Genomic DNA, 22,825 nt, shown 5'->3' on the forward strand with positions numbered 1-22,825 from the left:
ATGAACAGATCATTTAAACAGAAAATCAACAAGGAAACAATGACTTTGAAAGACACTCTGGACCAGATGGATTTAATAGATATATTCAGAACATTCCAGTGTAAAACAGGAGAACATGCACTCTTTTCAGGCATTGTTTTCAAAACAATCCTTGACAAATTCAGGAAGACTAAAGTCATACGATGCATCTTTTCCTATCACAACGCTATTAAACTTGAAATCAATCACAAGAAAAAATTTGGAAAGCTCACAAATACAGTGAGGTTAAATAACATGCTAATAAGCAAGAATGGGTCAAACAGGAAATAAAAAGAGGAAATTTAAAAAGTACATAGAAACAAGTGAAAATGAAAACATAAGGTCCAAAACGTTTGGGAGGCAGCAAAAGAAGCTCTAAAAGGGAAGTTTACATCAATTTGGCCTACCTCAAGAAGAAAGAAAAATCTCAAGTAAACAATCTACTCTTACACTCAAAAGAGCTAGAAAAAAGAACAAAAAACAAAACCTAAAAGCAGCAGGAAGGAAATAAACAAGATTAGGGCAGAAATAAATGATAAAGAAATTTTAAAAACAATAGAACAGATCAATGAAACCAGGACCCGGTTCTTTGGAAAAATCAATAAAATTGATAAACCTCTAGCCAGACTTATCAAGGAAAAAAGAAAAAGGACTCAAATAGATAAAATCACAAATGAAAGAGGAGAATCAACCACCACCACAACAAAAACACAAACAATTGTAAGAGATTATAAAAACTATCTGCCAACAAATTGGACAACTGGAAGTAATGGATATATTACTAGAAATGTATAAACTACCAAAACTGAATCAGAAGAAATTGAAATTTTGAGTAGACAGAGAACCAGCAAAGAAATCGAATCAGTAGTGAAAAAACTCCCAACAAACAAAAGTCTTATCGATACATCACATCAGTAAGAGGATAAGAGTCATATGATCATTTCAATAGACATACAAAAAGCATCTTACAACGTACAGTATCTATTCATGATTAAAACCCTCAACAAAGTAGGTTTAGAGGGAACATAACTCAACATAACAAAGGCCATATATGAAAAACCCACAGCTAACATCATCCTGAATGAGGAAAAACTGAGACTTTCCCTAAGGTCGGGAATAAGACATGATGTCCACTTTCTTCACTTTTATTCAACATCGTACTAGAACTACTCACCTCAGCAATCAGACAACAACAAAAATAAAAGGCATCCAAACTGGTAAAGAAGAAGCAAAACTTCCACTTTTTGCAGGTGACATATTATATAGAAAACCCAAAAGAGTCCACCAAAAAACTACTAAAACTGATAAATGAATTAAGTAAAGTTGCAGGATACAAAATCAATGTACAGAAATCTGTTTCATTTTGAAACATCACTTCAGAAGCAGCACAAAGAGAAATTAAGAAAACAATCCCATTTACAATTGCACCAAAAATAAGAAGACATCTAGGAATAAACCTAGCCAAAGAGGAGAGAAAGACCTGTACTCTGAAAAAAATAAAACATTGATGAAAGAAACTGAAGATGATACAAAGAAATTCAAAGATATTCCAGCTCATGGATTGGAAAAACAAATATGATTAAAAATGTCTATACTACTGAGCACCTGGGTCGCTCAGTGGGTAGAGCCTCTGCCTTCGGCTCAGGTCATGATCTCAGGGTCTTGAGATCAAGCCCTGCATCGGGCTCTCTTCCCCCACTCTCTGCCTACCTCTGTCCACTTATGATCTCTCTCTGTCAAATAAATAAATAAAAAATCTTAAAAAAAAAAAGTCTACTTTTTTTTACTCAAAGAAATCTACACATTTAATGCAATCCCTATCAAAATACCAACAGCATTTTTCAGAGAGGTAGAACAAACAATCCTAAAATTTGTATGGGATCACAAAAGACCTCAAATAGCCAAAGCAATCTTGAGAAAAAAAGCAAAGCTGGAGGGATCAAAATTCCAGACTTCAAGTTATATTACAAAGCCATAACAATCAAAACAGTATGGTACTGGCACAAAAATAGACATGTTGATCAATAGAACAAAACAGAAAATCCAGAGATAAACTCACAATTATATGGTCACAACACATGCAAAATACATACAACACACACACACACACACACACACACACACACACAATCATGCAAACAGTAACCAAAAGAAAGCTGGAGTAGCTGTATTACTATCAGACAAAACTGACTTTAATGCAAAAGCAAATATATAATCCAAACTTTTGTTTTGGAAATCTGTCAAAGCCTTTTTGAAATTGAAGTATTTTTCTTCTTTACCCATTTATTTGCTGCTACAAATTCTAAGAATGAATAAGGTTTAACTGCCACTTAAATGAAAACATCACCTTCTGATAAATCATGCTTCCTTACACATTCAAATTTCTATTCTTGCTGTATAGCACACTATTCTACTTTTGAACATTTTACCAATCTACATTATATATACGTATAATGTGTACGTGTGTATATATATACACACACATACACAGTGTACGTATGTGTGTATATATATATAGTATGTGTATCTATATATATACCATATAGTATACATATTACATATATCACATAATATTATATAGTGTATGCATAAATACATGATGTTGTATATATATAGTGTGTGTGTATATATGTAATTATATATACATATACTTTTTTTAAGTAGACTTTAAAAAAGAAAGCCCAATGTGGCGCTCAAACTCACAACCATGAGATCAAGGCCTGAGCCAAGATCAAGAGCCAGACACAACTTACTGAGCCACCCAGGCGCCCCCAATTGCATTACAATATATATATTTCCCCTTGAGTTGAGATTTATAGATATTAAGTTAGAGAAAAAGCACACAGAAATTAAGAAAGCTCTTAATATTTCCTTTTTTTTTTTTTAAGATTTTATTTATTTATTTGACAGAGAGAGATCACAAGTAGACGGAGAGGCAGGCAGAGAGAGAGAGAGAGAGGGAAGCAGGCTCCCCGCTGAGCAGAGAGCCCGATGTGGGACTCGATCCCAGGACCCTGAGATCATGACCCGAGCCGAAGGCAGCAGCTTAACCCACTGAGCCACCCAGGCATCCCAAGAAAGCTCTTAATATTTCTTAAAGAACTTCTGTAAAACCTTAATCAAACATGTGTTTCTCATCTAATGAGCTATTGATTTTCGTTAGGAATGACATAATCTCCTTTTCCAAGAACCTTAAAACCCTATATCAAAACATATGTGTCCAGAGAATTAATAAGAGGTAGAAATTAAGAAATGTTTAAAAAAAATTCTAGAATCTACAAAGACTAGTGTTTGTCTTAGAAAGAAGTTATTTTTCTAAAAGATAGAAAGAAGCAAAAATGTACATAATACTTGGCAGATTTAAAAGGCATTCTCTATATATTAGATTATTTGATCCTTTCAAAACCTTTGTGAGGGCACCTCGGTGGCTCAGTTGGTTAAGCCACTGCCTTCGGCTCAGGTCATGATCCCAGGGTCCCGGGATCCGATATCTAGCTTCCCCTGCTCATGGGGAGCCTGCTAAAAAAACAAAAACAAAAACAAAAACAAAAACAACAACAAAAAAACCTTTGTGAGATGGCAGCGTAAGTGCTGTTTCCCCCAATTTACACATTAAGAATCAATGCTCAGTAGAGACCAAGTGAATCCCAGGCAAGATGGTTTATAAGTTTCAGAGTCAGGCTCTTCTGATTTGCTCTTGCTCTTTCCTTAATCCCACAATGCCACCAGAGATATAACGGTAAGGCACAATTACATTCTTACTGTTTTCTAACTTACGAAGTAATAATAGTGAGAACTACAGAGAAAGAATATATAGGTGGCTGAATCAGATTCTTATAGGGATCTTCAATGGTATAAAACTATGGTGAGAGAGCACCCATTTATTCATCTTCACTGCTACTCCTAGACACTTTTAAAAAATTAGTTCACTACCAAGAAGTGTTTCTTTTTTATTTCCAAAAAGGAAATGGAAAAGAGGTAGAAGGATGATTAAAGCAGTAGGAGCCAAGGCTTTTTTTGAAAAACTCTGAACCTTTGCAAAATTACTTTTTTATTAATGTCTTTCGGTATTATATTTTAACCTATCCTAAAAATACAGGCCAACTGTCAGAGAACAGTGAGTAAAATGTACAGGCATTCTTACTGAGGTCATTTTCAGTAAAGAGAGCTTAGACTATATCATGATTTTAAAATAGTCTGGAAATAAATAGTTCATATACAAATGTCATTCAAACACATGGTCATATCAAGTTAACATTTTTTACAGGCTAATTTCCCTTCTTCATAGAGGGGTGAGCAGTGAAATAATTTTTTTAAAAGAATAAAAAATAATCCTTAAGAAATTACATCAAATAAAATGTCATGATGTATGATGAATTGTGTTAACAACCTATTAGCAACATAAACTACCTTAATGCTTTTAAAACAAAGCATTGTTACAGAAAGAAATTTCTCAACTTAAAGAATTCATATTTATTTTTAAACAACTTATTTTTACATTGACTTACAATCTTTTTCAGAATAACTTACCTTTTTTTTTTTTTTTTTTAAGATTTTAGTTTTAGGTAATCTCTGCACCCAGCATGGGGCTGGAACTTCCAAACCTGAGATCAAGATCACATACTCTACTGACCGAGCCAGTGAGATGCCCCAACTTACCATTCTTTAATAGTTACTTCTGTAATACCTTCTCCGATGTCTGAGAGTTTGAACTGAACAATCTGCCCCTGCAGAGCTTCAAAGACAAATGAGAAATGGTCTCATTAAATACATAATATATTCCTAATAGATGCTTTCACAACTAAATGAGAGGCAGAACCTATTGCATTTTACAGATAAAAAAGTACTTAATAATTTTTGAAAGCATAAACATCATTCATAACCATCAAAGATTTAAATAAATTACTCATCATCACAGACCTATGGATAATGGCCATAGCACTTCCATTTTCTAACTTTCAAGAAAAAGAATGCGCTCTTACAAAGGTATAGAAGGCCCAGCTAGCTGGATCTTCTTGTTTTCTGCTATTAAACTATAATAACCTTACTGTCCTGCTCTTAGATCTCTTTTGACTTCCTGTCTTCATGACTTCACTCATTCTTAGTGGTTAACAATCAGATGGGTCTATATATAGAAAACTTGGAAAATTTTCATCTGTCCAAACCATGTTCTGCCAACTTATTATAAAATCTTAGTCTCTCTCCTTCCTTTCCATTGTTTATCCCTTTTTGAATTTCTACTCCACTCTTATAACAACTAGATGCCAAGTGATACTTTATGGCAATTATTCCCCAGAGAAAGTATTTCTGGTCAACAGGAAGTAGGTATGGATTCTCTCACTTTTGCAGGATAACAAGTGGCTCTGAAATGATTCAAGAGTTCTCCTCTATCTTCATCAAAATTCATCAAAATTACTTACAAAATACACAACAAGCTGATTCAAGTCCTAAGATTTTCTTTAATAAATATGAGGAGATAAGGTTATGGTTAAGAAATACAAGTGCAGGGGTGCCTGGGTGGCTCAGTAGGTTAAGCCTCTGCCTTTGGCTCGGGTCATGATCTCAGGGTCCTGGGATCGAGCCCCGCATGGGGCTCTCTGCTCGGCGGGGAGTCTGCTCCCCCCACCGTCTCTCTGACTGCCTCTCTGCCTACTTGTAATCTCCATCTGTCAAATAAATAAATAAAATCTTTAAAAAAAAAAAAAAAAGAAATACAAGTGCATTTTTGATATGGAGGTATTAGGCACCTCTTATTTCCTCTCTGGTAAGTTCGGTCCTCTTATGGCCTGCTGCTCAAAGTACAAACTGGAACCTTTCTGAAAAAGTAGTTTGGTGTTAAATATCAAAAGCTGTAAAAAAAAAAAAAGTCTACATCTTTGACTCAATAAGCAATTCTGCTTTTAAGACTTTTTCCCCCTGAGGAAATAATTAAGAGAGGTACACAAAGATTTGTACTCAAGACTAGTTATCATAGGGGCACCTGGGGTGGCTCAGTGGGTTAAAGCCTCTGCCTTTGGCTCAGGTCATGATCCCAGGGTCCTGGGATCGAGCCCCACGTTGGGCTCTCTGCTCGGCAGGGAGCCTGCTTCTCCCTCTCTCTCTGCTTGCCTCTCTGCCTACTTGTGATCTGTCTGTCAAATAAATAAATAAAATCTTAAAAAAAAAAAAGAATAGTTATCATAGAGTTAAAATGAAGATCTATAATTCCAATCAAAGTAACTGAAAAATCACAAATATATTTGGAACCTCTATACAAAACAGTATTATTCAAGGGACAGCATGTGCAAGAAGAATATAGAAATATAGCACAGAGCATAGTTAGGGAATAACACACAATTCTGTGGCTGAAGATAGTACATGTGGAAAAAAAAAAAAAAAATCAGTCAAGATTGAAAAAGGCTTTCTTTGCTGTGCCATGGTGAGCTGTTGGAAAATTTGCCCTGAAGGTGATCATGAGCCGGTGGTAAGTAAATATGGTCACACCTTTTTTGCAGTTGCTCCCATAAGATGTAGAGTCTAATTTACCACTACTTAAATCTACGCTGGCTTATCACTTGCTTGGACAATAGAATACAGCAGAAGTGAAGCTGTACAAATTCTGGAGCCAGGACCTCGCAGCTTCTTCTACCATCTCCCTCTTGGAATACTGCCTTGAGATTCTGGAGTAAGGAAACTGATCTAGTCTACTGGAGGATGAAAGGCCATGTAGAGGAGAAATGAGACACCCCACCCAAAAACCAGGACCAACTGTCAGACACGTATGCGGGACCATCTTGGACCTTCCAGCCCAGATAATCCTCTAGCTGAGGATCCTCATATTAGCGTGCTCAGGTGAAACCAGCAGAGGAACCATCTGGGTAACTCCCAGAATCCTGAGAAATAATAAATCATTGTTGCTTTTAGCCTAAAGTCATGGGCAGGGTTGTTATTCAGTATAATTAACCAATAGGGAATACCATCTGCAATTTCAGATTTGTAACTTTAAATCTATAAATTTTAGAAAGAAATCTCCTTGGCAGGAATGTGGTGGATGGGGTTGGGGAAGGGATGACAGAGAAAGCAGTTAGGAGGCTACTACATGTACGAAACTGAAGTATAGAATTTAATATATTTACATATTTTCAAAACTGTCTGAAAAAGAGAAGACAGATTTAAGAATCATGTAGGATGTCAAATTAATAGATCTCAGTAATCAATTTGATGTGAAACAGGAATCAGGAAGGCTCCAGGTTTCTAGCTTAAGTATTCACCGAGTTAGGGAATATAGGAATAGAATGCATCCCAAGTACCTGGAACAGTGCCTTGGCAGACAGCAGGTAATAAATAAGTATTTGTGTTAAATGAATTTATTCTCACAATGACACAATGAGTTAGGTACAGTGATTATTCCAATTTTACAGATGATGAAATAGAAAGGAATTAAGTAACTTGCTTAAAGTTACACAGCTAGTAATTGATAGACCAAGAACCCAAAGCTTAAGGTAAGTGTTTAGAGACTAGAGCAAGAAGTTGGGAGTTTCTGCTTGAATGGCCTCTATTTTCTCTAAGAAGTAAAGAGAAAAGATCAACTTTTAAAAATAAAAATCTTAAAAAAAAAAAAAGGCAAAGGTAGGGTTTATATATCTTAAGATATTATGTAAAATGACCTATAAAAATGCATGGAAAGACTGATCTCAGGGGTTGGATCTGCCTGGAATCCCCCTATTTTTCATTGCTAGCACAGACTATGGCAACAAGTATCTGTCAAAAGCTTAATGATGTAACAAAAGTCTAAGGTTCTTTATCAGAGATCTAAATAGAAAATCTGGGGAAAAAAAAATCTTAGTGCCCTTGCCGAATCTAATACTTAAGCGTCAAGTTCTTTACTGAGGGTAGAAAAAGATGTGAGAAAGGTAATTAAATGGTAAAAGTCAGGAAACTTCCTATTTAGAACACTTGGTGATAGTTTCAACACACAATCTTAACACAACAGACTGAGGTAAGTGCTTCATCCAACCAGTAATACAGTGACAGTATAAGGATATAATCTACTACGTTAACAATTTACCTGACTATTGCACTTCATGAGCCAGGTGATACAGAGCAGATGGCCCAAGACAACCCATTCCCAACATTATGAAGACACGTGCACTTATGTAAAGATATGAAAGGGATGGGGGCAGGGCACACAAAAAAGAAAGTAAGAAAAGGACAGATTCAGGGAAAGCGAGGAGGGCTGGGCTAGAATGAAAAGGTTAACTCTTTTTACTTTGGTAAGTTTTTAATTACCTTTTTAAAAAGTTCTGAGTATGATATAAAACATTATTGTAGACAGTCTATTTTGAGATCATACTTACCAGCAGTTGTTTTCAGCAACTGATGTGGATGACTATACTTGAATGAAGGATAACCAAAGAAACACACATATTTTGGCTTCAAAACATGAACATTCGTACATGTCTGAAAGTAGCGAACACAAATCTAAAGATGAGAAAACAAAAAAGTAAAAGCTTCTGTGAATGTTCTTGATGGCTTATCTCTGTAAGTACATACTGAATTTCAAGTCTGTTCTAAAAGTAGAACAGTCATTATCACAATACAAACAGTATGAAATTATCCAGGCCAACATCAGAACTGGCCCAAACCTGGAATCAGTGAAAATAAAGTTTATTAAGACTGGTTATTTCTCAAGTATTTCTGTTCAAGAAATCAAAGGAACTTAAACCCTGTCACCCAGGAACATTATTTTGTTCTTTTACTTAGTAAAACTACATCCCTGGAGTCACATTTGTTTATATGCTTATGATCCTTGCTTAAAATTTCTTGTGAAAGTGAAGAAATTTTAACGATATATTTTGTACAAACACATGAGTTTGTAGGTACAGTTGCATCACTAAAGACTTCCCAAAATAAAACTACTAAAGAATTCAAAACTGACTGTCAGCATCTAAAGACACTGAAAACGTGTAGTGCTGTAGGGAAAGGTTTTCTTACTATAATTTACAGATGACTCTTTAGATGTGACCATTTTGTATAACATCTCAGTATAATTCAAGACAATATACAAGAGAAACAAGTTGACCTTAATCTATTCAACTTGATATATTAGAACCTATGTGTCTGAAAGGTAGACTATTTTATTTTGAAAGTTAACATTTCAATGTTATTAACAGCAGGTTAACTATATCACACTTTTAAACATAATGTACAGAAATTTTTAACCCCATTACTGTATTTGAGAAGAGTGGTATATATTCGCAATTTTTTAAATTAATGTAGGAGTTACTTTTAATTAAAAAAATTACTTTATTATCATGTACTTTATCCTTCAGTGGTGATTAGCCCTTAAAATTTAAAAGTTATTTTATAATACATATTATGTTATATACTATAGCCACATTATAATATGTATTTATAAACAAGAATTTTGTTCTTTTTCTGACAGCAAATAATATAAAAACAAGTATTTGGTTTACCAATACAAATAATACATTTAAATTATTATGTGATATTTCACCTTACTTTCTAAGCTGTTACTGATTTCTGAAAGCAAAGAAAAACTAAAGATCTCCTTCCTAAAACACAAATAATCTTAAATCATGCATCTTAATTTTACCTTAAGAGATAATTGTAAAGCAACTAATCTTTACAATATAAATTTTATTTTTATTAACATTAACATTTGGGAAACATAAAACCTAAAGAAAATTGATAGCTTAAAACTTAACAGATAGTGAAAGAATTCTCTTTCCCAAACCCCCATTTTCTGTGTCCTTTCTTTCTCCTTCAACTTCCACTATCCTGGCTCTTAGTCAACAACAGAATCAAAGGTGTAAATCAACCTCCACTTCATCAGACATTCATAAATTTTAATTTAGGGCAATAAATGGAAGTTTTGGAGAATATGGATTCACCTTGATATAAAGAAATAGTTTTTTTAAAAACCTTGAGAGAAAATTAAACTACTAGGAAGTCCTACCTTAAACAATGGCAACTTTTATTGAAGGATGACTAATCAGGCAAGGGAGGCATGAACTAGCAAACATTTATTGAATGCCTACTATGTGCTGGATACTTTAAAGGTCTTTAAATGCATCATCATCTTTTTAATCTCACAATTACCTTCTGAAATAATGGGCACATTAGCCATCTTTAGCACATGAGAAACTAATGATCAAAGAGGTTAAATGCTTTGTCTAAGGTCACAAAGCAAACAAATAGCAAAATTCAGCTCTGAAACCAAGAAAATCTGACTCTGAAGCTGAGGCTCCTTCTCTCACAACACATTGTTACATGTAGGAGAAATAATTCCTGCTTTGAATTTATAACCTAGCAGAAACAAATAAACACACACACACACATTCATACATGGACGTGTATGCTCTAGTTTTTTGTACTAAGTATAGGCAGTAGGCGTTAGAGGAACTTAAGCAGAGAGTTTTTTTGTGTTTTGGTTTGTTTTTTTAAGATTGGCTTGATCTGGGAAGGCTTCCAGGGGAAGAGTTGTGGTGGGCCTTGCATAGTAAGTATTAATTATTACAGAGCGGCAATGCACTTTTTAAAGCAGAGGGAACAGAATAAGCAAAGAACTGCTTCCGGAGCTTGTCTCCTCCAGGCAGTGGTTGCTTGATTTGGCTTCATCGAATTTATAAAAGGAAGTGTTACAGGGCACCTGGGTGGTTCAGTCATTACGCATTTGCCTTCTGTTCAGGTTATGATCTCAGGGTCTTGGGATAGAGCCCCACAGGCTCCCTGCTCAGTGGGGAGTCTGTTTCTCCCTCCCCCTCTGCTGCCCCTCCTGCTTATGCTCTCTGCTCTGTCAAATGAAATTAAAAAAAAAAAGGGGGGGGGTGGGAGTGTTGGAAGTTGCTCAATGAGGACTGAATTATTGTTGAATATAACCGTCAGGATAAGGAGTTCGAAATTCTACACTACAGATTATTGAAGAAAAAGGACTAAGAAATTAATATAGTTGCAGTTTATTGATTAGATTATAACAGGTAAAGCCAAGTAAGAGAGGAAAAAGTTAAAAAACTATTACAGTATTTGAGGCATGAACTACCAGGCTCCTGAAGTGATTTACAGTGGAAAAGGAGAAAGCAACATAAGTACAACAGGCATTATGTGACAGTGACTAACTGGACTAAGAGAAGGCTAGACTAATTAGTGAAGCTGCTGAATGGAAAGATAAAAAAGCGACAGATGGGGCGCCTGGGTGGCTCTGCCTTCGGCTCGGGTCATGATCCCCAGGTCCTGGGATGGAGCGCCATATCCATCTCTCTGCTCAGCAGGGAGCCGGCCTCCCCCGCTCTCTCTGCCTGTCTCTCTGCCTACTTGTGATCTCGGTCTGTCAAATAAATAAAAAAATAAAATCTTAAAAAAAAAAAAAAGGCAACAGAAGAGAGAAGGAGAAAAAATAATTTGTCAAACTAAAAAGACATTTTTTCTAGAAACAGAATGCAAAAAATAGGAAATGAAACCAAGTTTTAGTAGATTCAAATAAGGAAATAAATAATAATTAAACAGGCAATTGTTGAGCATTCCTAAAGACAGGGATTGTGCTGGGCTTGGGAATTCAAAGCTGAATAAACTATAGAATGTAGTCCCTAAATTCAAGTTGCTTACACTTCATTACAAGAAGACAGACAAAATAGAAAAGTTCAATGTTAATTCAATGGTAAGTTCATCAAGAGTCAAATGCCCAGTGCAGTAAGGGAGAATAAAACCCAACATAGTAAGACCTTGTTAATGATCTACTACATGTATTAAGACCTCCTATTGTTTATACTTTACAACAGATGGAAAAAAATAGACTTTTTACTGAGTTGTTCAACAAACGTTTTTTGAACATCTACTCTGTGCTAGGTACTTGGGATTAGAGAACAAAATAGATGAATTCCTTCTCTCATGGAATGTACAGTCCATACCTTCAAAGGAAGACAGTTAAAGAGTTGATGATGACATAGTGTTATAATGGGAGGAGCAGAGTATTAAAAACAAACCAAAGGAGGAAACCAATCTACTTCAAGAAAGCAAACTTGAGCACCTGGGTGGCTCAGTGGGTTAAGCTGCTGCCTTCAGCTCAGGTCATGATCTCAGGGTCCTGGGATCGAGCCCCGCATCGGGCTCTCTGCTCAGCAGGGAGCCTGCTTCCTCCTCTCTCTCTGCCTGCCTCTCTGCCTGCTTGTGATCTCTGTCTGTCAAATAAATAAAATCTTAAAAAAAAAAAAAAAGAAAGAAAGCAAACTTGAAGTAAGACCAAAGGGCTGAGTAGGAGTAATCCAGGACATGAGGTGTTATTGCAGATGAGGACATAGGGAAAGAAAGCAAGAGTCTTTAAAGCAGAGGAAATACATGTGCAAAGGTCTGGAGTCTGAAGTGGAGAGAGGCAGTGTGTTTAATTAACTGAAGCTCACTGTATTTCCAATGTAGTTTAGTGTGGGGCAAGGGTGAGGCAAGTGTCAGAGTGGGGGTTGGGGTGGGTAGGTTTCAGCAAGAAATGAAGCCTGAGAGATTTGGAAAGGTCCAGATCATAAATTGCCTCATAGTCTTTTAGATTTTGGACATTTTGCTTGAGGCAATTTTAAGCAAGGAAATGACATTCTCAAATATGTCTTACTTTGTAAGATCACCCTGGTTACATTATGGAGAATGAGTTGGAGAGGCACCGATTAGAGGCAGAAAGTCCAATTAGGAAGGACCAGGAAAGCTGCAGTTGGGGTCAAGATGGAGGATAATGACTAAATTCTGGAGTTGTATAGGCTAGAATCAAAAGAGAGCTAAGGGTTTAACTCCGGAAACTAGAATCCAATGTGCCTCTGAGGCATTAGGGTAGATGCTGTGAGATAGCTAAATGCTAACTCCTTCAAGACCCCCTGGGCTAGCGGTGGCCATGTAACATAGTCCTGGCCAAAGTGTGGCTGGTACCACCCCCTCCCCCTTCCTCCCTCGACAATGAAGTTGTAGTGGTCCTCTTGTAACCATAAGGGAAAAGCCGCATGAATTGTTAAAATGACAACCCTGATAAGTATGAGCCACTTAACCAATGCCAGCTGCCATCTAGCTATGGGATGCATAGTTAGTTAATTTCCCATTTATTGGCTGGGTTTTTATTACTTGCAGCTGAAAAATACCTACTATGTATGCAACTGGAGATCTCCAGGACAGCAGGATATATGTGGGTCTGGAGTAGAGCTGGCTTGAAGACTGGAACTTTAGGAATTATCAGCATACAGACAGCAACTAAATTGGAAGAAGTGGCTGAAGTAGTTTGGGAAGTGCAGAGTGCCAAAGTCCTAGCCCTCATAAACACCAATACATATTTAAAAGTCAGGCAGGAAAACAGGAGATTGGGCTGGAGTGGCCAAACATCTAGGAAGAAGAATAGTGGGAAGTGGTGTCACAGAAGCCAAGCAAGGAGAACTTTCAAGAGAGGCCAATACCTACCACGGTGCAAATCTCAAGTTACACAGTATCCCTTGAGAACTCCTCTCTGACCCCCCAATACCCCTCCTATGTGTTCCTGTAACTGTATAATGTCCCATTTAGCACTTCTCAAGCTGTCCTAATTCTTTGTAACTTTTTCTCCCCTGCCTTCCACCCCAAGGCTGTAATTAATCTGAGACAGCAGGGTTCTCTTTCACATTTGCTTCCCGAGTGCCTAGCACAGGACCTAGTACACAGCAGGCTCTTGACAGATTTTCTAAGCTCAGGGGTCGACCACTGTAAGACCTTAGGGAAGAGGGATCCTAGAAGGAAAAACGCTATGCAAATAGGACGAAACACTATGATTACTGGGATGTCAGGCGATTGGTGCTAAAGGGTTGTTCAAAGGGAAAAATTTCAGGGGAGATGGAGGTAGGTCGCAGCTATGGTGATAAAAAGTTGTAAAGATATGTGGCACAGACACGGGAGAAGAACACAGGTCCACAGAATGAAGCCTGAGTTTCCCTGCTCCTCGGAGGCAAGGACCCGTGCTGTTACGGTTTGCTTTATGGGTCTCTTCCTCTAGACTGTTAAGTTCTCCGAGTTCCTCTAGACTGCAAGTTCTCCGAGGCAGGGGTCCTGTGGTCAGTGTTTGGCACACAGTGGGTGCTCAATAAATGCTGAATGAATATGTATCTCCATATCCCCAGCGCTTATCACAATGCCCAGCACCTAGATGGTGCCCAATGAAAGGCTATCGGGTGAAAGGCTAGATGGCCCTGGGTGTAGATAAAGCTGGAAGGAGACGGAGTTGCGACAGATACGCGGCCAGGTAAGGAGGGAGTGGGTCTCTGGACCGGTCCGCTCGCCACCTTCTCTGCCCTTCGTGTAGCATACATCCTTCCACTTCTCCATCACACGTGCCCCGACCGCCTGGCTCTCGGACGACAAAGTAACACACCTCCCAGGGAACACCGGCGACAAATCATTCCTTCCCGACCTCAAATCAGCCCCAAACCGCTTACCAGACGCCCAGCATTCTGGCTCCAAGTCCTCAGCACACGCACTGCAGCCATCTTACCCGGAAATGACAAATGCTCCGTGGTTGTGAAGAGTTGTTTAGCACGGCCGACCTATGGGGAGCCGGGAAACGCACCTCCCCCTGAGCGGCCAATGGCGAGGGCAGGAACGAGCCTCCCACCCCACAGCCAACCAGCGGGCGGGGTGGGGCCTGAGGGAAACACGAAGGGGCGGAGAGTCCCGCGCAGAGGTAAGAGAGCACGCTGGAGGGAAAGAGCGGGGTGGAGGCAGCTCAACGTGAGTTTCAGGGACAAAGTTGGGCAGGCCATGGCTGTGTCCACCAACGATCATCTTTTTCATACGTGTAGTAGAAATGGAAACTGTTAAGGGAACAAAAAGGAAGACTATTACTTGGAGAGAGTTATGGTGAAGACCTGATGAGTAGGAAAAAAAACCCCTTTCCGCTTGTATCGTACCCGCCTTGATTACAGAAAATGCGACATTTCCAAACTTTGCAGCAAGGCTCTGTACCACTAATCGAGTCACAAATCTGTGCTGGAATCCTACCCAGTGACTGGTATTCTTTTCTCCCATTGAGGGTTCTTGGTGACCGAAATTGCCTTTTCAATTTTTTTGTCCTACAGAAGATAAAGGTTACCCTAACGTCTGAAATAAAGATACCAACATTATCTTTTCTTCTTAGAGAATGTTGTCAGATGCAGCTGCCCAGCGTATACAATATATATCACAGACATATATAACCTTGATTTTCTTGGCTCTTGGAGAATGTCAAATTCAGGTCAAGGTGATTGGGGGGGAAATATGAGATCAGAGTTTGTTAACAGTCAATCTTTCTCAGAGCAACTAGGATAACAATTACTAGAAACTTCCAGGATGACATTTGCATGGTTTTTGCCCTCTAGATGAGAGATAAAATCTGTACAGATGTCTAAAGAATTAAAGCCCAAAATATGGGAACAAAGACATTTTAAATCCTCAATATTCAAGGTTAGTGACTGGAACAAATTCTCAGTTATTTCACAAATTTGCTAATATTACTCAAACTCACACTTTTTTTTGCTTTTTTTTTTTTTTTTTTGCTTTTCAGTATATTTCACATACAAACTATTGTAAGCAATACATTCGAATCATTACTTTTGTTTTATTTAATTTTTTTTTAAAGATTTCATTCATTCACTTGACAGACAGAGATCACAAGTAGGCAGAGAGGCAGGCAGAGAGGCAGACAGAGAGAGAGAAAGGGAAGCAGGCTCCCTCCTGAGCAGAGAGCCAGAGGTGGGGCTCTATCCCAGGACCCTGAGATCATGACCTGAGCCGAAGGCAGAGGCTTTAACCCACTGAGCCACCCAGGTGCCCCTATTAGACTGGTTTTACTGGACTTTCTGGCTTACCTCTTGGGCTCTCCATGAGTTCAAGTCTACTTAAAGGATAATGCCCTACTTTTTTTTTTTTTTTAAGATTTTATTTATTTACTGGAGAGAGAATGAGAAACAGAGCATAGAGGGAGAGGGAGAAGCAGGTTCCCCACTGAGCAGGGAGCCCAATGAGGGACTCAATCCCAAGACCCTGAGATCATGACCTGAGCCAAAGGCAGACACTTAACCAACTGAGCCACCCAGGTACCCCTAAATTTATAAATAAAACTGGCCTATAATTTTTCTTTCCCATGTCATCTTTCTTTGGTTTTGGTATCAACATCAAACGAGTCTTGGGGCACATGCACCCCAATGTTTATAGCAGCATTATCAACAAGAGCCAAACTATGGAAAGAGCCCAAATGTCCATCAATTGATGAATGGATAAATCTTCTATATATTGGTATATATATACAATGGAATATTACTCAGCTATCAAAGAGACTGAAATCTTGCCATTTACAATGACATGGAGCTAGAGTGTATCGTGCTAAGCAAAATAATTCAGAAAAAAAATACTGCATGATTTCACTCATATGTGGAATTTAAAAAACAAAAACACATGAACATATTGGAAAAAAAAAAGAGAGGGAGAGAAAGGGAGTGAAGCAAACTGTAAGGGACTCTTAATGATAGAGAACAAACTGAGGGTTGATGGAGGAAAGTAGGTGGGGAATGGGCTAAATTGATGATGGGTATTAAGGAGGGCACTTGTTTATGATGAGCACTGGGTGTTATATGTAAGTGCTGAATCACTAAATAAAATAAATAAATAAAATACTTTTAAAAGAAACAAAACAAAAACAAAGTCATACTTGTAAAAAGAATTGGGGTGTCTTACTTCTTTTTCATATTACCTGGTACAACTTATATGAATTCATGGTCTGTTCTCCATACATGAATATCATCTGTTCCCAGAAAATTTGGGATATCTTGTCAGTAGAACACTCTGACTGCCTTTCCTGTTTCACTCTCTCTCCTTGAGTTCAGTTAAATTTCTTAAACAGTTATAGTATAAGTAGGTCTCTATATTACTTCTCCTTCTGTTCTTTTTTTTCAAGATTTTATTTATTTTTGAGAAAGTGCACCAAGTGGTGGGGAGGGCCACAGAGAGAGGGAGAAGCAAACTCTCCGATGAGCTCAATGTGGGGCTGATCCTAGAACCCAGGACCTTAGGACCCTGGGATCATGACCTGAACTCAAGGCAGACCTTAACAGACTGAGCCATCCAGGTGCTCTGTTCCTCCTTCTTCCTCCTCCTCCTCCTCCTCCTCCTCCTCCTCCTCCTCCTCCTCTTCTTCTTCTTCTTCTTCTTCTTTTTTATCATACAAGTTCTCAATAGTCTCATTTATATTAGAGATTCTTTATATTTTTACAGTTTGTTTCAACCAAGATCCAAAAAACTACCACTATTTGTTTTCCCTGCACAATTTGCTTGTTGAAGAAAATGGGTTTATTTCTTGAGCCGGTTTTAGTAAGTTATATTTTTCAAAGAATTTGTCTATATCATTTAAGTTTCAAATTAATGGGCAAAAGTTGTTCAGAGTATTCTCCTGCTTTAAAAAAAAAAAAAAAAAAAAAGGTCTGGGAAGCCTGTGTGGCTCATTGTTAAGCGTCTGCCTTCAGCTCAGGTCATGATCCCAGGGTCCTGGGATTGAGTCCCACGTGGGGCTCCCCGCTCAGTAGAAAGCCTGCTTCTCCCTCTCCCTCTACCTGCTACTCCCCACCCCCACCCGGCTTGTGCACTCTCTGTTAAATAAATAAATACAATCTTTAAAAAAAAAAGATCTGTTGTATCTGTAATTATGTGCTCTCTTTTCTTTTCAGATATTGTGCATTTGTACTTGCTTTTCTTGATCAGTCTTTTAAGAAGTTTGTAAATTTTATCAGCTTAAGGAACTAATTTATTTTGTAATTTATTAATTTCTGCCTTTGTCTTTATTAGCTCCTTTCTACTGACTGATTTTTTAATTCTTTTTCTGACTTCTTAAGTCAATTTTCAGCCTTTATTCTTTAATAATAGTAATATCTAATGAAAAAATTCTTTTGAAGTACTAGTTTCATTGTATTCTTTAGATTTTGGGGTCACCTTTAAGTATTTTAACATTTTTTTATTATCATCTCTCCAATTACCTATGATTTATTTACAAGTGTTTGTACATTATTAAACGTACTTGTTCTTTGCTTGTTGTTTTGCTTGACCTCTTTGGAATGAATTTCTAACAAAATTACATTTTGGTTAGAAAACGTCACCTGTAGATACAAGTTTTTGGACATTGTTTAGATTTGCTTTTTGACTTAGTCATTTTTATAAATGTTTTATGAGTTCTTTAAGAAAATATATAATCTATAATAATTGACTGAAGAATATATATATGGAAATATATATGTATATATCATTGCCATTAAATCACACTTATTTGTTGTTTTGTTCAAATTATCCTTATCTTTCCTAAATTTTCACCTGCTTGATCTAGGGCTTACAAAGTTTTGAAGAGTTATATTTTCCTGGTGAATTCAACCTTTTATTTTGTAGCTACCTTTTTTTGTTGTCAATGATAATGCTTTATGTATTAAATCTAATTTATCATTACTATAGCTATATCGTCTTTCTTTTAAAAGTTGGTATTTATCTGGTACATCTTTCCATCTTTTTTATTTTTAACTTCTCATGATCCTTAATATTTTAAGTGCATCTCTTATAAATGGATTTTTTAAAAAAGGTTTTATTTATTTATTTGTCAGAGAGAGAGAATACAAGCAGAGGGAGCAGCAGGCAGAGAAAGAAGCAGGATCCCCGCTGGGCAAGGAGCCCGAGGTGGGGCTCTAGCCCAGGACCCTGGGATCATGACCTGAGCAGAAGGCAATCGCTTAACTGACTGAGCCAACCAGGAGCCCCTGGAATTTCTTTTTAAAAGATTTTATTTATTTATTTATTTGAGAGAGAGAGAGAGAGAGAGAGAGCGAGCCCATGAATGAGGGTTGGGGAGGGGTAGAGGGAGAGGCAGAACCCCTCCCAGGACCTGGAGATCATGACCTATGCCAAAGGCAGACCCACTGAGCCACTCAGGTGCCCCAAATGGATTATTTTTTAAAAGAACCAATCTCTGGCTTTCAACCAGAAAATTACTTTACGTTTTACTTTTATTAGTTGTATACATGAACACATTTCTACTTTCTTGCTTTAGTGCTTTTTTTATATCCTGCTTTTTTATGCTGATTCAATTTTTCTTTTTTTAAAAATGGAAATGTGTTTTCCACTTAGTTCATTCTTCCTTTCAGCTCGTTTAGAAGTTATATACAATGTTACTTTATTGATTACCCTTGAATTTTAACTTGATACTTACCTTTAAAAAAAATATTTTATGAGAGAGAGAGCATGGGAGGACACGAGGTAGAGGAAGGAACAGAAGGAGAAGGACAAGCAGACTTCCCACCAGGCAGGGAGCCAGTCCCAGGACTGAGATCATCATGACCCGAGCCAAAGGCAAATGTTTAACCAACTGAGCCACCCAGACACCCTGTTTGCATACTTACCTTAAAGTCTTTAATCAATTTATGTTTTAACTCTATGCCCAAAGAAGATCTTAGAATTCTTTAACTTTAGTCATCCACCTCTTGACTTACACACTTTTGCTGTCTGGTGTTATTTTATGTAATGCTTTTTTAGATAAACTGATATGTTTATAATTTCTTTTTCATTTTTCTTCTTACATATCAGACTTTCCCTCTGAGTCAATTTTTCCTTTTTTCTTTTTTTTTTTTAAAGATTTTATTTATTCATTTGACAGAGCGAGACACAGCAAGAGAGGGAACACAAGTAGGGGGAGTGGGAGAGGGAGAAGCAGGCTTCCTGCTGAGCAGGGAGCCCGATGGGGGGCTGGATCCCAGACCCTGGGAGCATGACCCCAGCCGAAGGCAGACACTTAACGACTGAGCCACCCAGCCGCCCTAATTTTTCTTTTTTAAAGTTTTTTGTTTTTGTTTTTGTTTTTAATTTGACAGATCAAGAGAGCGTGCACAAGCAGGGAGAGCAGCGGGGAGAGTGAGAAGCAGTTTTCCCACTGGGGAGCCCAATGATGCAGGGCTTGATTCCAGGACACTGGAATCATGACCTCAGCAGAAGGCAGAGGCTTACCAAACTAAGCCGCCCAGGTGTCCCTGATATAATTTTTCTTTTCTGAAGTACATCCTCTATTAAGTATCTTAAACTCAGTTTCTATGTATCTGGAAACTATTTTCTTCATCTCATTCTCATTCTTGAAAGATAATTTTGCTGATGACTCAATTCTATGTTGATGGTTACTTTTCTGTCAGCATTCTGAAGATATGAATCTATTGTCTTTTTTTCCTTTTTTTTTTTTTAATATAAGTTCTATGCCCAATATGGGGCTTGAACTCATGACCCTGAGAGCAAGAGTCCCATACCCTACCCACTGAGCCAGAAGCCTCCCAATCCATTATCTTTTCTACTTCCATTGTTCTCTTGAGGAATTTTTTGTGGGCTTAAGTGTCTTTTCTTTGTAGATAATTGCGAAGACCCAGGATCTAACCCAACTATACCACTTGTTATGTCACCTTGGCATGTCTTTTGATTCCCTAGGCCTCAGATTCTTCTTCTTCTTTTTTTTTTTTTTAAGATTTTATTTATTTGACAGAGATCACAAGTAGGCAGAGAGGTAGGCAGAGAGAGAGAAGGGGAAGCAGGCTCTCTGCCCAGGACCCTGGGATCATGACCTGAGCTGAAGGCAGAGGCTTTAACCTACTGAGCCACCCAGGCACCCTAGGCCTCAGATTCTTTTTTTTTTTTTTTTAAGATTTTATTTATTTGACAGATAGATCACAAGTGGCAGAGAGGCAGGCAGAGAGAGAGACAGAGAGGGAAGCAGGCTCCCCTCCGAGCAGAGAGCCCGATGCGGGGCTCGATCCCAGGATCCCGGGACCATGACCCGAGCCGAAGGCAGAGGCTTTAACCCACCGAGCCACCCAGGCACCCCTAGGCCTCAGATTCTTATTGGCCAAATGGATACAGTAACATCGACCTCACAGCTTCTAGTGAACATTAGTACAGATAATGTATATGAAAGCATTATATAAATGCTTACTATTACTTACTCTTGCCTGGCTAGTTTCTCCATTATCTTACCATCTTGTTCACTTCCTCCTACAACTGGAAGTAGTTAGAATGAGACGAATGGAGCAGAGGCAGGATTTCATAGCAAAGTTAGGAATGAAGACCAAGGATCCTGAGAAGGTTAAGTTTCTACAATAGGATCTAAGATGTCAAATAGGAGTAGAGCTTTACTATTCCATCGCCACTGCTACTGCCTTTCTTCAAATTCTTATTATCTCTTAGGACACCTGGCTGGCTCAGTTGGTTAAGCTTTTGACTCAAGATTTGGCTCAGGTCACGATATCAGGGTCCAGGGGTTGAGCCCCTGCCATCAGCTCTGCACTCATCAGGGAATCTGCTTGAGATTCTCTCTCTCCTCCACCTGCCCCTCCCTCTGCTCTGTGCTTATACACACACACACACACACACACTCACACTCACTCTCTCTCTCCTTTTCAAATAAATCTTTAAAAACAAAAACAAAGACCCACCTTTCTACACTTGATCTCAGTCAAAAGGCCGAGAAGTGATCTCACCTTTCTTTAAAAAAAAAAAAAATTCTTATTATCTCTTGCCTAGATTATTACACCATTGTCATTTTTCTCTTCAGCCTCTTAGCCCTATTTACCCTCCACACATTGTCAAAATCAACATTCTAAAATGCAAATATGACTACTTCCCTGATTAATGTCTTATGGCTAGTCCCTGATATTACAGTGTCTCAGATTTGGTTAAGTATACAGAGTATGTGTTCCCAGAACATATCTGTCACAAAAGTGGCAGAATAATCTCTTAGAATTATTTATTAGGATTAGGAAATAATGGTAGTTACATCAGATCACCCAGGTTCATGGTACAGTCTTCTAGTTAACAACTGTGTGGACTTGCAGCAAATTTTTAACATATGCAGTTGTAAAGCAGAGGTAAAAACACTAAGTACTTCAACAGGTTGTGAATGCATGCAGTGCATGGCACTCAAGTAAATGCCTAATGAATGTTGTCTGTTATTGTTGTGGTTTAATTTCTGTGCCCTCCTATTTAACTCTAAGATTAGTATATGCTAAATATTATTTATATTACCAGAGTATAACGCTGTAAATGATTACTTCTCAGTGTCCTAAATATACCTCCAGTAACCTCATGGTAGAAGCTGCCTTACTCTTCTTTGCTTACCTAGAGGCTTGCATATCATGGGATACTCAGTTACTGCAGGAACTAGCCACAAGCAGAATCAAGAAGCTGACTGTTTTTTTCTGCCATCGTCTGAGGTGAATGACGTTAGTTCAACTGTCATGAACTTGCCCTTGCTCTTGGACAAGGTGATGTAACTAGTTTTTTAGAACATTGTATCACTGATTCCAATTCTGCCCTTTCCCACCCACCCCCAAATAAATCATGCTTCAGAAGAGAAAAAAGAACGCTATTACTACTACTACTACAACTACAACAATACTACTACTACTACTACTACTATACTACTACTACTACACACAACCCTGTGACCAATGAAGGGCTCACAGGTATTATAGGGCCATCTGCAGAAGAGGCAAACCCGACCAGGGAGAAGGTGGTCTATGCATTGCAGGATCCAGACCTTTCTTCCAGCTTCAGCTCTAAAATTCGTCAGGTCTGGAAACAGCAGCATCCTTGAGAAAAGAGATAAACACAGATGTTTGCAGAAGCCCGCGAGACAACCGGAGAATCCAGTTTGAGTTTCTTCAGTCTGCGTGTTTTGCGGTGCTAGGGGCTGGTGTTTTCAAGCGACGAATCTACTGCGGAGCCCCAGGGTGCCTGCCAGGCCGCCGCCGCCTCTTCGGGAGAGCGTCCGATTTGA

The 22,825-nt window shown here is 38.2% G+C and overlaps 1 protein-coding gene across 1 annotated transcript in view; it reads right to left on the reverse strand.

The window, feature by feature from the left end:
* DBT (dihydrolipoamide branched chain transacylase E2) overlaps positions 1–14,520 on the reverse strand; it is a 54,454-nt gene extending 39,934 nt beyond the window's left edge. The window contains exons 1-3 of the mRNA XM_032867218.1: positions 14,448–14,520; positions 8,355–8,478; positions 4,678–4,753 (exon numbers count right to left, since the gene is read on the reverse strand). Of these exons, the coding sequence (XP_032723109.1) occupies positions 4,678–4,753; positions 8,355–8,478; positions 14,448–14,498 (251 nt within the window). The 5' untranslated portion in view covers positions 14,499–14,520. The remainder of the gene's footprint in view (positions 1–4,677; positions 4,754–8,354; positions 8,479–14,447) is intronic.
* Positions 14,521–22,825: the final 8,305 nt, after the last annotated feature.

This window comes from Lontra canadensis, unplaced genomic scaffold (genome assembly GCF_010015895.1).
Source record: "Lontra canadensis isolate GAN:19392208 unplaced genomic scaffold, GSC_riverotter_1.0 scaffold33, whole genome shotgun sequence".
In the NCBI taxonomy this organism is placed as follows: domain Eukaryota; kingdom Metazoa; phylum Chordata; class Mammalia; order Carnivora; family Mustelidae; genus Lontra; species Lontra canadensis.